Raw genomic sequence first — 17381 nt, forward strand, 5'->3', positions numbered from 1 at the left:
TGAAGTCTAGGGTCAAGACTTGATTATCGCGTAAAAGTCGGCGAATCCAGTCGAGATGCTCTTTTTCTGAGACACTTGTTGCGAACTTTATCACAATGGAACCTCCGCCGAGTAAATGTAACCCCTTGACATAAACTACTAACTACATGGGCTCTTTCTGTGTAAACAATGTGTATACTCGTAGCTCCGTAAATATCAAACTCGCTATACATGTGCTCTAGCCTGCCTAGTACTGTACTGAGCTTAATACTGCGCGGCATCCCCCGCGTCCACCAGTAGTTTGCTGCAGCGAACTCTAGCGCCCATCGGTTCAAGCATTGTTTGGGCAGTTTCTAATTTTGTCCGGTTCAACGGTTGCAATTATTCAGGCGCACGGACATCCGGAAAATCGTTGAACAGATAAAGTTCTCACTTTAATGAAACATACCGCAGTTTTGCCGATTATCCTATACATATTCAAACCTTAACGCAGATGCAATTTACCGAACTACCCCTGCGCACAAAAGAGGTACCGGTTCGAAACTAAATTGGCTACAGCCCTTCGCATGCCGCTCCTGGAGCTCATGGACTTCACAGCTACATTCAGGAAGAGCACCGACTCCGCCATACGCCGCCAGACGCCGCCAGCCGGAGATTCTCACCACGCGTCTTCGTGCCTTCCATAGACCAGCGTGCTATAGCCATGGACTCGTCTTCTGATTCGTACCTGGAGGCCGACGATGAGGTCTATCTGTGCAAGAGGTGCGACAAGGTAAGCGGTGTTCGTGTGCGTCGTTGATCCGGGCACACTCCCTCTGTCACATATTCACATGACGCACTATTTGCGCGAGATATATTTGCGGCAGTGAATTGGACTTATGGCTGGCAGCTCGGAACGACAAGAAGTTGTTTGCATTGGAGTGTTATAGGATACTGACCCTGCTCTAGGTTCTGGAAGAAGGTCGAGCATTTGAGCTTGGTAAATTCTGCTTCTCTAATAGTCTTCTGTTTCGTGTAATGGGCTAACTTGTGCAATTTCTGTAGGCGGCAACCGCTGGCACGTCGAATGCTTCCGTTGCTCCAGCTGCGACGCGCAGTTAGATTGCGACACTAATCTACTCGTCCTTGGGAACGGAGACCTTATCTGCGGGAACTGCTGCTATTCATGTTGCGTTTGCGGCAAGAAGATCGACGACCTTGCCATTTTGACTGGAAAAGACACAGCCTTCTGTGCGAAGTGTTTCAAGTGCCGGAATTGCAAGCGCCCGATTGAGAATCTACGGTACGCCCGCACAAGCCAGGGGATATTCTGTATGAGCTGCAACGAGAAATTGATTGAGAGACGGAGAAGAAATAAGATGAAGGAGCAGCAGAGCGCATCGAGGCGGAACAGAAGCAAGACGCCGTCGATATCTACTGTTACGACTGATACGGCCAACGACTACTCAATAAGCATACCTACTACCGAGATGGAGCCGAAAAGTGCAAAGATGGCTATCACACCTTCAAAGGACTCTAGCCATGGTCGGAGGTCAATTTCTCCACCTGTGCTTGACAAGTTGCTCCCCCCAGTGCCGAAGGACGAGCCGCGGCAGAGCACGGCAGAAGCAGTTGCTGCCGAGGGTACGAAAAATACTGGTGCCTCGTCTACTCACGTCGCAGCGTCAATTGATAAGGATCCAGATCAACCTGTTACTCAATCAGCTGGCACGCACTCTCAATCGTTGATCGCAACCGAAGTTAAGGACGAAGAAACTTCATCTGCCGCGGCTGCTGTCACTTCGTCATTGCCATCGGAGATAATTCCCAGGTTCACGGCAGGTGGCTCATCGACCGATAGTACAAAGGGCAGCACACGACGTAGTATTACGACGTCTGCAATTTTGGAAACGTATCGGGACTCCTTCGTCACCTCTGCCTCGAGCACTACAGACTTGCATTCAGAGAGGACGATCCGGGCCGTTCCGGCCGATGATGATGATGTACCTACGGACATTGATGAAATGGATAACAATCACGCTCTGGAAATTACAGAATCTGCAGTTGACGTAACGCGGCGAGACTCCGTAGCTTCTGCTTCAAAGACAAATGTGGAGAAGATATCTGCGGATAGTGAGGATGGGGGTCAGGCTGGATTTACAGCGTCGACCACATCTTCCTCCTCAGCGGGATCAACAAAAGATGGAAATCGTCGCGCATCGGTATCGTCAATTGCGTCCACATCAACACTGGCGAGTTTCACGCGCTCGTCCAAGGGGTTCTTGTCTGATCTCAGTAGCCGACGGTCGAAGGCAAATTTTTTGACATCTAAAGTTAGACGGATCTCGCGCTCGATCACCATTGACACGTCATATGCGAGTGTCGGTCATAGCGGCATGACCGCAGTGACCGACGCATCGCTCACTACAGGCACAACGCCGTTATCGGTTGCCAGTGCTCCTTCAGATTTCTCGTTCCCGCCCCGTCGAGAGTCTCAGTCACCCGCAATTCCCCAGCAGCCACTATCATCTAAGCCACGGCTGGGACAGCAGGAGCAACGTGACGATAATGATGCCTTGTCACTTGTTCCGACGCCTACGTCTCTGTCGTTGAAAATACCCGCTAATGGGGCCACATCAGCCACATCCGACCCGCCTGCGTCGCGGAGTAGCACGAATGGTGGCAACGCACCACCTATGGAATCAATCAATCAGACTGCGATATATAAGGGCAATTTCTCCTATTCATCGATGCTTATAGAGGAGAGCACGGATCCGTCTCCATCACTTAATGTCAAACAGCGCCAAGGGCACGAACCGAAGAGATCGATATCATCTGCCTCGACAGCTGCAAGTGCTCTTTTCTCGAATTCCAAAAAGGCCTTTGGTCGGTCGCATAGCGTGTCTTTGAGCCAGAGCAGCACTGAAAATTCTGCGGCGATCAACGGTTCGGAGGCCAGCACTCAACAAAAGCGGTCCCCCTTCTTCGTCTCGGGACAATTTAGTAGTAAGCTGAAGGACTCTGCGGCGAAGGATAAGCCTTTGATCGGAAGCTCTACATTCAAGAAGTTTGGGGTCATTGCAAAGTCTCCGAAGTCGGGATCAACAAAATCTCCGCCGCGAACACCAGAGAAGACGCCGAATAGCTCGTCGTCTGAGACACCGAAGAGCCTTGCTCCTGCAGTGGAAATATCATCGGGGCTTGTGGTTGGGAGCGCGGCACACACCGGATCCAAGTTCCGACCGAGGGACGAGGACGATTCAAACGTGTGTACTCCACTTCTTGTTGTTGTTGTTGCTGTTGTGGTGGTGGTGGTTTCGCTTACATAGGTGCTAACTGTGCATAGTATATTCCACTCCCCGCGTTTCAAGGCAACACGGATTTCAGTCTAGAAGAAGACTTCAAACACATTCTCAACAGCCAAGATCAGCTCGCGCAGTCGTCGCCACGGTCGCCCCGGTCGCCCGGTCGTGGCATCGGCGTTAGGGCGCAGCACTTTCAGAATCTGCTCCGCAGGCCAAGCAGATCGACGCTACGCAGTTTCGTGACTGGCGGCGGGTCCTCGCCTGCGACAACATATCAGACTCCCGGATCGCCGGACTCGACGCATAAATGGACGCGATCGTCGCCGTATATCTCGCCGGAAGATGTGCCGACGTTCATGATAGTTGCGAACGAGGGAAGTAGCGTGCTTGGTGCTCGCGACAGCGACGAATTGGAGTTATCTCCGCCGCGGAAGACGACGCTGTCTGTTAATGACGAGACTACCAAGTTGAAGTACGAGCTTGCGCGTGCGTCCCAGCGGATTGTGGAGCTTGAGGCGCTGTTAAAAATCGGCGAGCCTGATACTAGCGCACTGGAGAAAACGATAGAGGAGCGAAGACGGACCATTGCGGATTTGGAAGCGCAGACGACTGTTGTAAGGAAGGAGTTCGAGGTGATGCGCGGTCGCACCACGGTGGAGGAACACGACGAGATGCCGAACGAAGTGCTTCGGAGGTTCCGAGACGAGATGGAAGCTACAAAGGATGGTCTTCAGGCCGAAATTCAGGAACTTATTTCTCAGCGGAACGAGTTATTGGACGAGAACTTGCGATTGACAAAGTTGCGAGAGGACGCAGTGCAACAAGCAGAACACTTGAACGTCAAGAATCAGCAGCTCGCAGACTTGAACAACGAGCTCACGCGACAGATTCAAGAGCGGTTCAAGACACACAAAGAATCGCCGAGTATTGCGTCGTCAAGCGCTGGAGGCGGGCTGTTTGGCAGCTTGCGCTCGCATCCGTCGCGCGAGCAGTTTTGGGTTGACAGGGACGGCCTCTCGAAACCGACGTACTTTGGACGATCAAAGGCTGTGGGAAATGCGTCGCCTGGGACCACTCTTTTGCCGGAGTCGTCGGCGTCTGCTTCGCCTGCGATTGCATCACAGAATATGCCGCGAGATCTGAGTGCTACTGGAAGTATCTCAACCGTACTTGAAGATGCGTTGGCAAATGGCTCGACGGAGGAGGTCGCGCAACCTGTGTACTCGCTTCAGCCGTCTTTGGTGAACCCGGATAATTCCATCCCGAACGGTGGCGGCAAGAAGAAGTTCTGGCACCGAGGGGGCGCCGCCGTTGCGAAAGGGGCAGTGAAGGGATTTAATAAGATGTTTGCGGGTGATGGAGCGAACTCGAGCAGCCAGTCATCTAGCTCTGCCAACGGTGTCGATCCCGATTCCGTGACGACAGGCGGTTTGAACATTATGATACCGGCAAGCGGCAGCGCCAGTAGCGGGTTGAGCACTATTAGCCACAATCCTGCCAAGTCCGTCAGCATAATGCGGAGTATGAAGTTCAAGGTGTCAGGCAGCAGTAACGAAAAGGTCTCGGATGAACCGACAGCTAGTTTATTCGGCGTTGATATCGTGAAACGAGCGGAGATGGAAGGGCGGCGGGTGCCGTTTATCGTGACGAGGTGTATCCAGGAAGTTGAAAGCCGGGGGATGGATTTCGAGGGCATATACCGCAAGTCTGGTGTCAAGAGCCAAAGCGATATGCTCCAAGCCATGTTTGAAAAGTGCGAAGCGTCGTTGGGAAGGGCGCTAACTCCTCTCACGAACGAAGGATTGTCGTCTTCTTCGTCGACGGCGTCCTTGTCGTCCGCGTCTCTGGATGAGAAGGATAAGCTAGCAAGTGCGAGTCCAGCCGTGGGCGTGATTTTGACGCCGGAGATGATAAAGTGGCAGGATGAATTTAACGAGCTTATGCAGGGGGATATTTGTGGTGTGACAAGCGCGCTGAAGCAATATCTCCGGTATCTGCCCGTTCCACTCGTGACGTATGACGCGTACACGGCGTTTATTGCAGTTGCTGGTGGGTGCACGGATTGATTGCGTAGACATTGTGGGTGATACTGATTGTTTTGGCAGACCAAGATAATGTTGAGACGAGGATATACAGGCTTGCGCAGGTTCTGAAGTCGCTGCCTAGCCCGCATCAGAGCTGCCTAGAATGCATTGTGCGTCATCTTGCTCGGGTGGTGTCTCACAGTGACAAGAATTTGGTAGGTTGACGGTCGGGGTTTTTCAACCGCACATTGTCGGATTGGGCTAACATCTAAGTAGATGACGTCGCTTAACATTGCAGTCGTGTTTGCGCCTACGTTGGCCCGGGATTACTCTGGCACGCGGGAAATGGTGGACGCACACAAGCGCAGCCAGGTGATTCAGTTTATGATTGAGAATTCGGATCGGATTTTTGCGACGGATGTTGGTTTGGTATAGATTGACATAATGTTATGCAGTGGGTTTTAGGGTTAGTACAGGATTGCACGTTTTAATGCTTTGTTATACCAGCAGACTCATTTTTGGACGGGCGCATATTTTGATTTTGAATGTTTTTTAGTACCGACCGCACCGGCATGATATGCATGTAAGATTAGATTAGGTAATTTTATGATACACGACAGCCAACAACGCCAGAAATGCATGGTTTTGTGGTAACGCGTGCTAAATGCCTCTCTTTCGACCGAATCTGATCTTGTCGGGGACTAGCTTGATGCCGCCGAATTCACGTTCGACGGCCGCGACGGCTTCGTCGATGTCAGGTTCTCCATCACAGTCGATGCTTGGATCTGCGTTGTGAAACATCTCTTCGCCAGTATCGTTGCGGTCGTCGCCGTCGTCGTTGTCGACGACATTTCTCGGTTTCCTGGCAGGATACAATAACGAGGCCTGGTTACGCCTGAGGCCGTGGGCGACAATGCCGAACATAAACTCCCTCGGGAACCCATGCTTGTCAATCAGATGCAACCGGCGTTTCCTCGTGTCCGCACAGACCTTGTCACACCCTTGCACAAAGCACCTGTAGACCTTGTCACCCCTGTCCCGTCTCGCGGCGACGAACGGGTCGTGGAGTTCGGACAAGTGCAGGTCCAGAAAATGCTGTGACGGGAATGAGCGGGCGGCGCAGGAAGTGCAGACCAGCGTGTGGGACGCGGCGTAGTGTCTTTCAAACGCGGCGTAGGATGCGAATGACTGCGGAGAGCGGGTGCAGCGGGGTGGGAGGGTGCATTGGATGAGCGGTTGCTGTGGCGACGGAGACGAGCGGGAGATCTTGTGGGCCGCTGGATCGGACTGGCCAGAGGCGTTGCTGTCGGACTCGGAACCAGAGTCGGATGACGGCAGCGGACATGCGCGTTTTGACATCTGTCAGTCGAATCTATGTAATCCCTAGCCAGCAACTTCAGAACGCAACGATGAGTGCAGCATACGGACTCAAGTTGTAAATAATTGTCCGTTTTCGTCCCCTGAGACGAATTCGGCGGGGAGTTCTCAGCTGTCTCTACTGAGGGTTTTGTGTCGTGCTGCCCACCTCTGCCAGGATATCCCGTCACAATACGCGAGCTGCAGGGCTGCTGTATGCGGGGATTGCAGTAGCGTGTTTCGGGGGCCGACCGGCCGTAGCGACGCGACTTTGTCGATCCGGATCTTGTGAAAACTAGGGACCTTATTGGCCTCAGAGCTGTCAGCCGTCAGACATCCATAGGGTAGCAAGTGTCGTTCAACAGGGCTAAAAATAGCCGTATCTGCAGTGCAACAAAGGCGATAACATCTTAGAGAGAACACAGTAAAGTAGCCCTCATGTACAGTAATCCAAGTAACTATCTCTCGTAATATTATAGCCAACCGAGATCGGCACAGGTTGCAGCAGGCAAGTTTGGTGGGCACATTGTGCTCGACACCAGCCACTAGACGCCGCAGTGTCGCCGCAACTTCCTGGGCACAGGGCCCATGTCGGCAAAGTGGCCGTCAATATCAATCTAGGGTTCATTTTATTCTTTATTAACTATGCATTAATATTGTAGTATTCTATAGCGAATAGTAGCTGGTATCATTAAACCGGTCCTGTGCAAGGTCGTCAATCCTCGCAAAGGTCGAGAGCCCTACCAAACTTGACCGGTGCTCGAGCGCACCCGGATCTCATTTCCGTAGTATTAAAAATTAATCTGCCATGGCGTCATCTGTGTGTGACTGGGCGCATGTGGAATATGGAATATTTGCATCGCGGGTGTGGGTTTTCTCATCTGCCAAAGTACCCGGGCTGGACAACACAGGCACCAGACAAGAACCATTGCAGTAGATTACCGCGAGTACTCCGAGTAGCAGCAGACTGACCGACGGGTAGAAGAACCTCGAACGAGCGGCTAAGTGATCTTCTGTTCACGGGGCCCCACTTGCGACAGACACGCGAGCACGTTGCTCCTGATACTCAGACCTTAACGTATCCGCGACTGAAGCTCGTGATGGAATTATTGCTGCAGATGCGGCGGTGTTCAACCGTACCGCCCGCTGCCTCAGGGTCCATTAAAGTTCGTGCCATGACCGAAATGGAACTTTGATCTCGCAGTGAAAACACTGCCGGCAGTGCTGCCATGGCCAGCATTCATTTGCATTGGAATAATCTACAATTATAGTGTCATGCATTGTGTGCACACGCGACATTTCTCTTTTCTCGCATCGGATTCGGGCCCTCGTTGTTGTGGTGCCAACCAGCTGGCTTTGCCACAGGTGTAAACCTTAAGTGACCCGGTGGCACGGTTCGCTCGTCGCTGGCTAAAATGCGTGTCGATGGCTAGCTAGCTGGTTAGTCGCTTAGTCGCCCCGCTGGTGGCCTTGACCAAACGTCCTCCCACTAACTCTACCAACCACTTCCAACACTCCTTTTCTTCTTCTTCCGCCCGCTGCAATCAGCAGCAGTCGCAGCTTCAGCCATGGGTTCCTGCGACGACGTCACCTGCCAGGCGGTTGTTTCTGTTCTCCACAATGTGGCTGCCGCTGACTCCTTTCTCTTCACCTCGACCAAGCCTATCGTCCTTCCCGGCGCGCCATGCGACATTAAGGACCAGCTCGAGAAGGAGCTCGCCGCCGTCCTCTATCGTGTCCGTGACCTTGAACAGATTGCGTCTGCCGCAGTTGCACTTCCGGCCTCGTCGACCCCGTCGGGGGCGCCTCCTACCGCGCCTTCGTCTGGCACATCGTCGGCTGTCACGACTCCGCTATCGTCGTTGGCTACTCTAACCGTCACCTCTCCGCTACCAGCTCCCATGGCTAGTAACCCGAACGCACCAGATCGGGCTGTGTCAGACTCATACCCGATCCCTAGCACTACGAAGGCTGGGTCCGTCACATCCCGTGCTTCGACCGCTACGAACGATTGCGTGAACGGCAACCTGGCACTCAAATACGACCAACAGGCCGTCGAGCTCGAAAAACTCAATGCAAAAGTCAAGGCCCAGGAGCGTGAGCTGCTCGAGCGCAAAACGACCGTCATCGCGCTCGAGCTCGATCTCGCCCAGGCTCACGAAATGATCCGCGACTTCACAGAGTCATTTGAACCCCATGAGCGACGGGTAGTCGATACAAATATTTTGGACCGCGAACTGCGAAGATCCCAGAACGCGAACCGCGCTTTCCAACGGGCGCTGATGGAGATCGGCGAGGTTGTCATTGCGGTCGCCCAAGGTGACTTGTCGAAGAAGGTTATTGTTCACAAAGAAGAGCTCGATCCCGAGATTGTCAAGTTTAAGGAGACGATTAATCGCATGATGGACCAGCTCCAGCGGTTCGCGTCCGAAGTCACTAGGGTCGCTACTGAGGTCGCTGGCGGCACGCTCGGTGGCCAGGCCGAGGGCGAGGGGACCGAAGGTGTGTGGCGGGAGTTGACCGACAACGTCAATGTGATGGCGTCCAACCTCACGAACCAGGTGCGTGAGATCGCGGACGTTACTCGCGCTGTCGCTCAAGGCGATTTGTCCCGCAAGATTAACGTCCACGCTCAGGGCGAGATTCTTGAGTTGCAAAAAACAATCAATTCTATGGTTGACCAGCTACGCACGTTCGCGTTCGAAGTCACCCGCGTCGCGCGCGAAACTGGTGTCGAGGGTCGACTCGGAGGCCAGGCCCAGATCGAAGGCGTCGAGGGCATCTGGCGAGAGTTGACGGACAATGTCAACGCCATGGCATCAAATCTCACAGACCAAGTGCGAAATATCGCAAAGGTCACGACCGCTGTCGCCGGAGGCGATCTCTCGCAAAAAGTATCAGCCAACTGTCGCGGAGAGATGCTCGATCTCAAGTCGACAATAAACAAGATGGTCGACCGTCTGCAAAATTTCGCGCTCGAAGTCACCAAAGTCGCGCGCGCTGTCGGCACGGAAGGTATTCTCGGCGGCCAAGCAAAGGTCGAGGACGTCGAAGGTGCTTGGAAAGAGATCACCGAGAATGTGAATGTCATGGCTTCTAATCTGACAACCCAAGTGCGTTCCATCGCCGACGTCACTACCGCTGTCGCGCAGGGCGATTTGTCTCGAAAGATTGATGTGCATGCTCAGGGAGAAATGCTGGCCCTCAAATCGACAATCAACAAGATGGTTGACCGACTGCAAGTTTTCGCGTCCGAAGTCACGCGTGTTGCCAAGGATGTCGGTATTGACGGCAAACTCGGTGTCCAGGCCCAGGTCTCGGACGTTGATGGATTGTGGAGAGAAATTACGACAAATGTCAACATAATGGCAGCTAATCTCACAACACAAGTCCGAGCGTTCGCGCAAATCACCGATTCCGCCACTGACGGTGACTTTACACGCTTCATTACGGTCGAGGCGTCAGGCGAGATGGACGCGCTCAAGACTAAGATCAACCTGATGGTTCTCAATCTGCGCGAATCGATCCAGCGTAACACTGCAGCTCGTGAAGCAGCCGAACTCGCAAACAGAACAAAGTCGGAATTCCTGGCAAATATGTCGCACGAAATCCGCACGCCAATGAACGGTATTATCGGCATGACCCAGCTGTCGCTTGATACAGAACTTACCCAGTACCAACGGGAGATGTTGTCGATCGTGCATAATCTTGCCAACTCTTTGCTGACAATTATCGACGACATTCTCGATATCTCCAAGATTGAAGCCAATCGCATGACGATTGAGAAGATTGCGTTTTCTCTGCGCGGTACTGTATTCGGTGCGTTGAAAACGCTGGCAGTCAAAGCGAATGAGAAGCATCTTGACCTGGTGTACAAGATCGACAACACGTTCCCGGATAACCTCATCGGCGACTCGTTCCGTCTGCGACAAGTCATCTTGAACCTCGTCGGCAACGCCATCAAATTCACTGAGAGCGGCGAAGTTGCCTTGAGCATTTGCCGCGCGGATCCGGCAACGCACCCGTCGTCCAATTGCGGGCCCGATGAGATGCTGATAGAGTTTTGCGTGTCTGACACCGGTATCGGTATCCAGAACGACAAGCTGGACATCATTTTCGACACATTCTGCCAGGCTGATGGGTCCACGACTCGAAAATTCGGCGGTACGGGTCTTGGACTGTCGATTTCGAAACAGCTGATTAATTTGATGGGTGGTGATGTCTGGGTCCAGTCTGAGTACGGCAAGGGATCGCAGTTTTACTTTACGCTCCGTGTCAAGCAAGCTGAAGGTGGACTGAACCCATTGCTTGAGAACCTTGCACCATTTAGAGATCACTACGTGCTCTTCATCGACACTGTCCACGAAAAGTCTGTGACCGAGGACCTCATGGATGCCGTCCGTCAGCTCAAGCTCAAACCGTGGGTCGTCAACTCTGTCGAGGAAGCGCCGCTGCCTGTCGACCATTCTGGTCCCAAGTTCGACACGATCATCGTCGACAGTCTCGACGTCGCGGCCAAATTGCGCACCCTTAACCACTTGAAGTACATTCCTCTTGTCTTGCTCAACCCGTGCATTCCACAAGTCAATCTCAAGTTGTGCTTGGATCTCGGGATTACGTCATACGGCAACACGCCGTGCTCGATTCAAGATATGGGCAACGCGCTACGGCCGGCACTCGAGTCCCGTGCCGCGCCGCTCAACTCCGACGGCGCAAAGACGTATGAGATTCTATTGGCAGAAGACAATGTCGTCAACCAAAAACTAGCAGTCCGAATCCTCGAGAAATACAAGCACCGGGTTGAAGTTGTCGAGAATGGTCTCGAGGCGTTCGAGGCCGTCCGCAAGAAGCGATACGACATTGTGCTTATGGACGTCCAGATGCCGGTCATGGGCGGCTTTGAAGCCACGACTAAGATCAGGGAGTGGGAGAAGCAGCACATTGGTGTGCGCGCGCGGACGCCGATTGTCGCGTTGACGGCGCATGCGATGTTGGGTGATCGGGAGAGGTGCATGCAAGCCCAAATGGACGAGTACTTGTCTAAGCCGTTGAAGCCAGCGTTGCTAGTGCAGACAATTAATAAGGTGAGTTCGCTTTGAACCCGCGTGTGTATGGATTCGGGAGACTAATGCTGGTTTAAAGTGTGTGCACCAGCTCCATAAGCATCGGGCGCTGCCGGCATCCGCGTCAAATGGTGTTCGCCGATAAATGTACTTGTTTGTATTATGGTAGTATTTCCTTGCATTCGGCGCTGGAGTTCCTTTAGTTGCTTTGTCTTGTCATATGCTTGTCATGTCAGATCGATTTCAGTCGGAGGGGATGTAACAAAAGTGGTTTAAGTGTTGGGAATTGTCGTTGTCTTACTGTTACATTGGTTATATTTTTTCAAAGTACGTGTGTTTTGGCCATCTGTATTATTGGTTTTGTTTTCCTCCACCTTTTGCTTTGAATACGATTGTTTGTGTATTATCTGCGGTTGGTTCTCTCTTTGATGTGGTTTTCCGTGTTCTGCTTTGTTAAGCGATTGGCTAGTTTGAATACGCGATGGTTGCTTGCGAAGGGTACTTGTACGTAGAGATATATAGTTCGCCGGCGCGAATTGGAATGTGTTTAATATTTTAGCAACCACATCGGTAATAACAAGTAATATTTGATCCCGACTTCTTAATATCCATAGGTTAATTATACGATGCGTCCACTTTATATCCGTCGGTTAACTATCCTGGACGCATGCATGGGAGGGATACTTAGCGCAGCACATGTGCGGCTGACCAACTTCGGCCATCCGTCGAATTCGGTCCGGCCTCGGACTTTACGGCCGCGATGCGAGAACTCGGCAAAACGTCAACGCACGACCAACCTCGCCCGCCATCGCAGCTCTCCACAGCAAGTGTCGGTTCGCATTGTTGTACTTAATCGTGCAACAAGATAATGCACCCGCTAAGAATGTCGGTGCCACACGCAAACACGTCCGGAGTTACGATCGTGAATATCGTCGCTTATCTATTATCATGTTTCTGTTCCATTGCGTTTCTAGTATACCTCAATGCTACGCAGTCGTTTGTCATTACCGTCTTGTTGCGGATGAAAGATAATATCGTGAGATAAAGACAGTCGGTATGTGGCTCAGTGCAGATGCTGACTTTAGGCAAAAGGGCGATTATGTCGGCACGTTGGGGTTTATCGATGAACTCGTCAGTGTGATCATGTGCCCTCTATGGGGCACCCTGTCTGATAAGATCGGCACCAGAACGGTACTACTATGGTTCTAGCCGCGATCATGATTTGCAATTGAGACTAACTGTGGGGGTTTTTTAAGGTATGCTCGGTGGCATATGTGCTCGTTGGCATTGGCCTGGTGTTCTTTGTACAAGCGAAGAACGTGTACCCGGATCTTCTCCTGCTTAGAATGTGTTTTGCGATCGGTGGATCTGGAACGTATGGTGATGATATAGTTTACTACAGACACAAGTGCTGCCAGCTAATTGTAATCTTTACATAGAGCGGCAATGGTCACGGCGTTGCTATCCGAAGTCAGCAGCTACCGTTTACCGAAACGGTCATTCGGAACCGAAGCTGACGCCGAGTTCGCGCCAGAAGAACCAGGTACCGCACAATGGTTCGAACAGCAGCAGCGACAGCAGCAACAAGCACCGCACCGCCGCACCGCCGCACCGCCAGTGCGAAACGGGACACTGTCGGGTTTGGTCGGATTGTGCACGGGATTGGGGGCCGTGATGGCAGTGACAGTATTGCTGCCGATTCCGACGCGCTTAGAAGCACAGTATGATTTGTCGCCGGAGGAGTCCCTGAAGAGCGCATTTTATATCGTCGGCATTGTTGCGATTGTGGTTGGTGCAGTCTTGTTTGTCGGCTTACGCCAGGATCCGAGCAGGAGTTTGTCATTGTGGATAAGAAGTATACGATTCAATCGTCGACGAAAGCGATTAAACCAGCTCCGCCAGCAGTCAAGTAGGAGACAAAGCGTGGACTCCCAGGCGTCGACAGAATCGAATGAAGGTGTCCTTCAGAACACGGCTTTCGACGACGACGAGTGGCTTAGCGAACATGAGCACGAGTTTGGCCAGCAGTATCTTGAAAAGAAGAATAGCTATTTTAGGTTACTGTTGAAGGGGTTCACGGCTGCTTCTGAGCCAGATATTTTCCTTGCCTATGTTGGCGGGTTGATTGCTCGTGCTGCTAGTGTTGCCGTGTCACTGGTAAGTCCCATTATAAGATCATCGCACGTAGTCACCTTTGGCTGACAGGATCTAGTTCATTCCTCTTTTCGTCAACCAGTACTTTTACAGCGAAGGAATCTGCGCAATCACAACCGATGTCAAAGACAGCTGTCGAGATGCATACATCCGCTCTGCGATGCTCACCGGAGTTGCTGAAACCTGTGCACTGGTAGCGGCGCCAATATGGGGCATTGCGTGCGACAAAATCGGCAAGACAAAGTCTCTGGCAATAACAGCCGTTATCGGCACGATCGGGTTCTTCGGGTTCGCGAGCCTGGACGACCCGCGAGTCGGTATCTCGTTCCTGTGGGCGACATTCATAGGCATAGGCCAGATAGGCGCGATCGTATGCTCGTTGTCGTTATGCACCGAACGGCGGGTGGAATACTCTGGCTCCATCGCGGGCGTGTACTCAGTCACAGGCGCGGCTGGCATTCTCATCTTAACAAAGTTAGGCGGCTGGACGTCCGATAGGTCCCGCGGAGCACCGTTCATCTTGATGGCAGTGTTTAATATTATTTTATTTATTTGCGCGGTATGGGTTATGTCTTTCGAAGGCGGGGTTGCCGCAGTCAGGTTATGGGGTGGCGACAGGTTGACGTCCCGGGAGAGGGAGAATTTAGGACAGCGGATATCGTACACGGTTGACAACGTCTTCGAGGATGGCAATGAGAGTGATGATGAACATGCTACTGCTCCATCTTCGTGATTTTTTTTTTCGTTTTAGGTCCGGGCTTGCGTCGCTGTTTTAAGTAAGATGATGTATTGTTGGTTAGTTGGACATATTCTAGATCATAGAGGGGCATGGGTTATCGGGGTATGGTTTATAGAGAGCCGCGAAATGCGGAGTTTGACATTGTGCATTGTACATAATGATTCGAGACGGAAAATTTGCAATAGCGTCTATACACAGTACATCACGTTCAGAATGCAATACTGAAACGTTTGACGTCGTCACTAGGGAAGTGACGAAAGACAAACGTCGGTAACCGCCATCCATCAATGTATGCAATGTACAGAAAGCAAGACATCAACAATTACCACAGAAATTCTCAATCAGTTGAAACTAAACCTACTGAACTGTTAGATGACAATTGCACAATCAGAAGGACAATAACCTAACAAAATTTGTCTCTTGTGCCACGAATCAGAATTAAAAAGCTCGTATGTTATTTATTCCACATGAAAATTCAGGTGAAGAAATTCAAAAAACATGTTACATCATTAAGCCAAGAGACCGTAAAGAAGTATAGAACGACAAAGGAATGAAAACCTACTAACCGATTGAGAGTATACTATATGCAATTCACGGATGAACGTTTAGTGAATTGCAAAAATTTTAAAGCTCGAAAATGAAGAAAACTTGCGGGTGCCAGAGTTGCTGTGATGTTACAGGCTTATTTGCACCATCTATAACGTTTATGCAGAACTTTAAATTGGCTTGCAGGGACCCAAACTTTAATAAAATAAACTTGGTCTCGAGAACGAGACTATATAAAATCAATTCAGTCCGAATTGTCAATTGAACCAGCCGTTGTCATCGAAGATGCCATTTTCTCTTCTTTGCTTAGGAAATCCTCTTTTGGGTACGCTTTGTTTGTGCTGTAGAGTAGAACCGGTTGCTAATGATTGTCCATAGATATTCAGGCAGTGTGGTTAGTTCGGTTCTTGCTTTTATGCTAATTGTTCACGTCCACTAAATGGGTGAGCGAATGGCATATGTGAAATACGGTTAACTCTCGAATAGTCCTACTGAGTTCCTGGAGAAGTATGGCCTTAACGCCAACGATGCTATCCTCGCCGAGGAGAAGCATATGCCCATTTACGATGAGATCTTAAAGTACGACGCTAAGTTCCTCGCTGGCGGTGCTGCACAGAACACTGCTCGTGGCGCTCAGGTGAGTTTTGAATTTGCATATGTAATTCTTTTTATGTTTACGAGTGTCACTAACTATTGCATCAGTACGTCCTTCCCCCGGACTCTGTCGTTTACTGCGGGTGTGTGGGAGAGGACAAATTCTCTGACCTCCTCCGTGAGGCCAACCAGAAGGAGGGCCTCTACTCTGCCTACCTTGTCGAGAAAGACCAGCCGACCGGCAAATGTGCTGTCATTGTCACCGGTACAGATCGATCGCTTGTTACCGATCTTTCGGCTGCGAACCACTACAAAATCGATCACCTCAAGAGCCCCGAAATTTGGAAATTTGTTGAGGATTGCCAGTTCTACTATGTCGGAGGTTACCACTTGACCGTCTGCGTTCCAGCCATCCTTGCTCTTGGGCAGCACGCTGCGGAAACTAACAAGGTAAATTGTTGCCACTTACGGGTTGACTCCGAGCTGACGCGGTTCAGGTGTTCTCCATGAACTTGTCCGCTCCTTTCCTTGCCCAGTTCTTCAAGGACCAGATGGACTCTGTTGCCCCTTACTGGGATATCCTCATCGGCAACGAGAGCGAAGCCGCTGCTTACGCCGAATCCCACGGTCTTGGTGTATGTCACATATCGCGCACCCTTTTCTGGAGAAGTAGAATTGACAATCACCAGATCACTGACGTTACCGAAATCGCCAAGGCCATCGCAACGCTCCCTAAGGCCAACACTAAGCGTCCTCGCTACGTCGTTATCACCCAGGGCGCTGAGTCCACCATTGTTGTCTCCGCTGATACGACCGGTGTCACCAGCACCAAGGTCTACCCCATCCGACCCATCGCCGCATCTGAGATCGTCGACACCAACGGCGCTGGGTACGCATCTACAGAGTACTATGTGTGAGCTTGTATATCCTAACCGTTTACGTAGTGACTCGTTTGCTGGTGGCTTCATCGGTTCAATTGTCGCTGGCAAATCAATTGACGAGGCTGTCGAGGTCGGTCACTGGCTCGCGAGCTGGACTGTTCGTCTCAGTGGTCCTGCGTAAGTGGTCCTTTATTGTAATTCAAGAATATGGGGAAATATCTAACATTGGTGCCAAAGGTATCCTTATCCCAAGATCGAGTATTCCGCTTAAAGTACATATAAGAAGACTCCGTAGTTCACCTATGATCACTGATAATATATGCGTTAGTTTGTCGTTTCCTAGCCGAATAGTTATGCATATTGGATGTTATATGGTGTACAGTAGGTAGTACAGCAGTGTATTTGTGTAAGACATAGAAGAAGCGTAAGGACGTCAAAAGAAGTACAGCTCTTGGCAACCAACGCAGATTTAAATAGAAGAGAAGAAGTAAAGATGATCCGCTACTCCATCTTCCATTAATACATGCGAGGCACCTAATCTAAATTACTTTGCGCACAAATATTCTTGCGACGGTTGCAAGAGGCATGATTTAAAATACATCCTGCGTAAACGTCTCGGCAACCAAGTCCCACAAAAACCCCAGCGACGTCGTTGCTAGGGAATCCAACCATTACGTCCCTATTATGACGCGTGTAACTCCCTCTCACGACGCTCACAGCAGGTAAAATACATGCACTATCTTAGCTCATCTGTCGTTGTC

The 17381-nt window shown here is 51.2% G+C and overlaps 5 protein-coding genes across 5 annotated transcripts; 4 read left to right on the forward strand and 1 right to left on the reverse strand.

Annotated features, from left to right (window-relative positions):
* The first annotated feature begins 573 nt into the window (after nt 1–573).
* On the forward strand, nt 574–5835 carry POJ06DRAFT_80107 (uncharacterized protein). The gene is made up of 6 exons (XM_056191581.1): nt 574–751; nt 928–958; nt 1024–3224; nt 3305–5312; nt 5369–5502; nt 5564–5835. Exons 1-6 carry the CDS (start codon nt 683–685, stop codon nt 5720–5722), a joined length of 4602 nt encoding a protein of 1533 aa, XP_056045694.1. The 5' UTR covers nt 574–682; the 3' UTR covers nt 5723–5835.
* Nucleotides 5836–6145: 310 nt separating this feature from the next.
* POJ06DRAFT_187763 (uncharacterized protein) lies at nt 6146–6517 on the reverse strand (the record flags this gene model as incomplete). The annotated part of the gene is made up of 1 exon (XM_056184781.1): nt 6146–6517. A coding segment is annotated over one exon (372 nt), but the record flags the coding sequence as incomplete, so codon positions are not given.
* A 1589-nt stretch (nt 6518–8106) lies between these two features.
* POJ06DRAFT_249183 (uncharacterized protein) lies at nt 8107–12303 on the forward strand. Its single transcript, XM_056187128.1, has 2 exons — nt 8107–11727; nt 11786–12303. The coding sequence occupies exons 1-2, from the start codon at nt 8212–8214 to the stop codon at nt 11849–11851; spliced, it is 3582 nt and encodes a 1193-aa protein (XP_056045696.1). The 5' UTR covers nt 8107–8211; the 3' UTR covers nt 11852–12303.
* On the forward strand, nt 12298–14799 carry POJ06DRAFT_249187 (major facilitator superfamily domain-containing protein). The gene is made up of 5 exons (XM_056187129.1): nt 12298–12742; nt 12799–12897; nt 12963–13081; nt 13146–13863; nt 13919–14799. Exons 1-5 carry the CDS (start codon nt 12575–12577, stop codon nt 14591–14593), a joined length of 1779 nt encoding a protein of 592 aa, XP_056045697.1. The 5' UTR covers nt 12298–12574; the 3' UTR covers nt 14594–14799.
* Nucleotides 14800–15362: 563 nt separating this feature from the next.
* On the forward strand, nt 15363–17160 carry POJ06DRAFT_80179 (Ribokinase-like protein). Its single transcript, XM_056191582.1, has 8 exons — nt 15363–15470; nt 15524–15539; nt 15632–15782; nt 15848–16189; nt 16237–16374; nt 16429–16628; nt 16684–16797; nt 16858–17160. Exons 1-8 carry the CDS (start codon nt 15431–15433, stop codon nt 16889–16891), a joined length of 1035 nt encoding a protein of 344 aa, XP_056045698.1. The 5' UTR covers nt 15363–15430; the 3' UTR covers nt 16892–17160.
* Nucleotides 17161–17381: the final 221 nt, after the last annotated feature.

Source organism: Lipomyces tetrasporus (assembly GCF_029532465.1).
Source record: "Lipomyces tetrasporus strain NRRL Y-64009 chromosome Unknown POJ06scaffold_3, whole genome shotgun sequence".
Lineage (NCBI taxonomy): Eukaryota > Fungi > Ascomycota > Lipomycetes > Lipomycetales > Lipomycetaceae > Lipomyces > Lipomyces tetrasporus.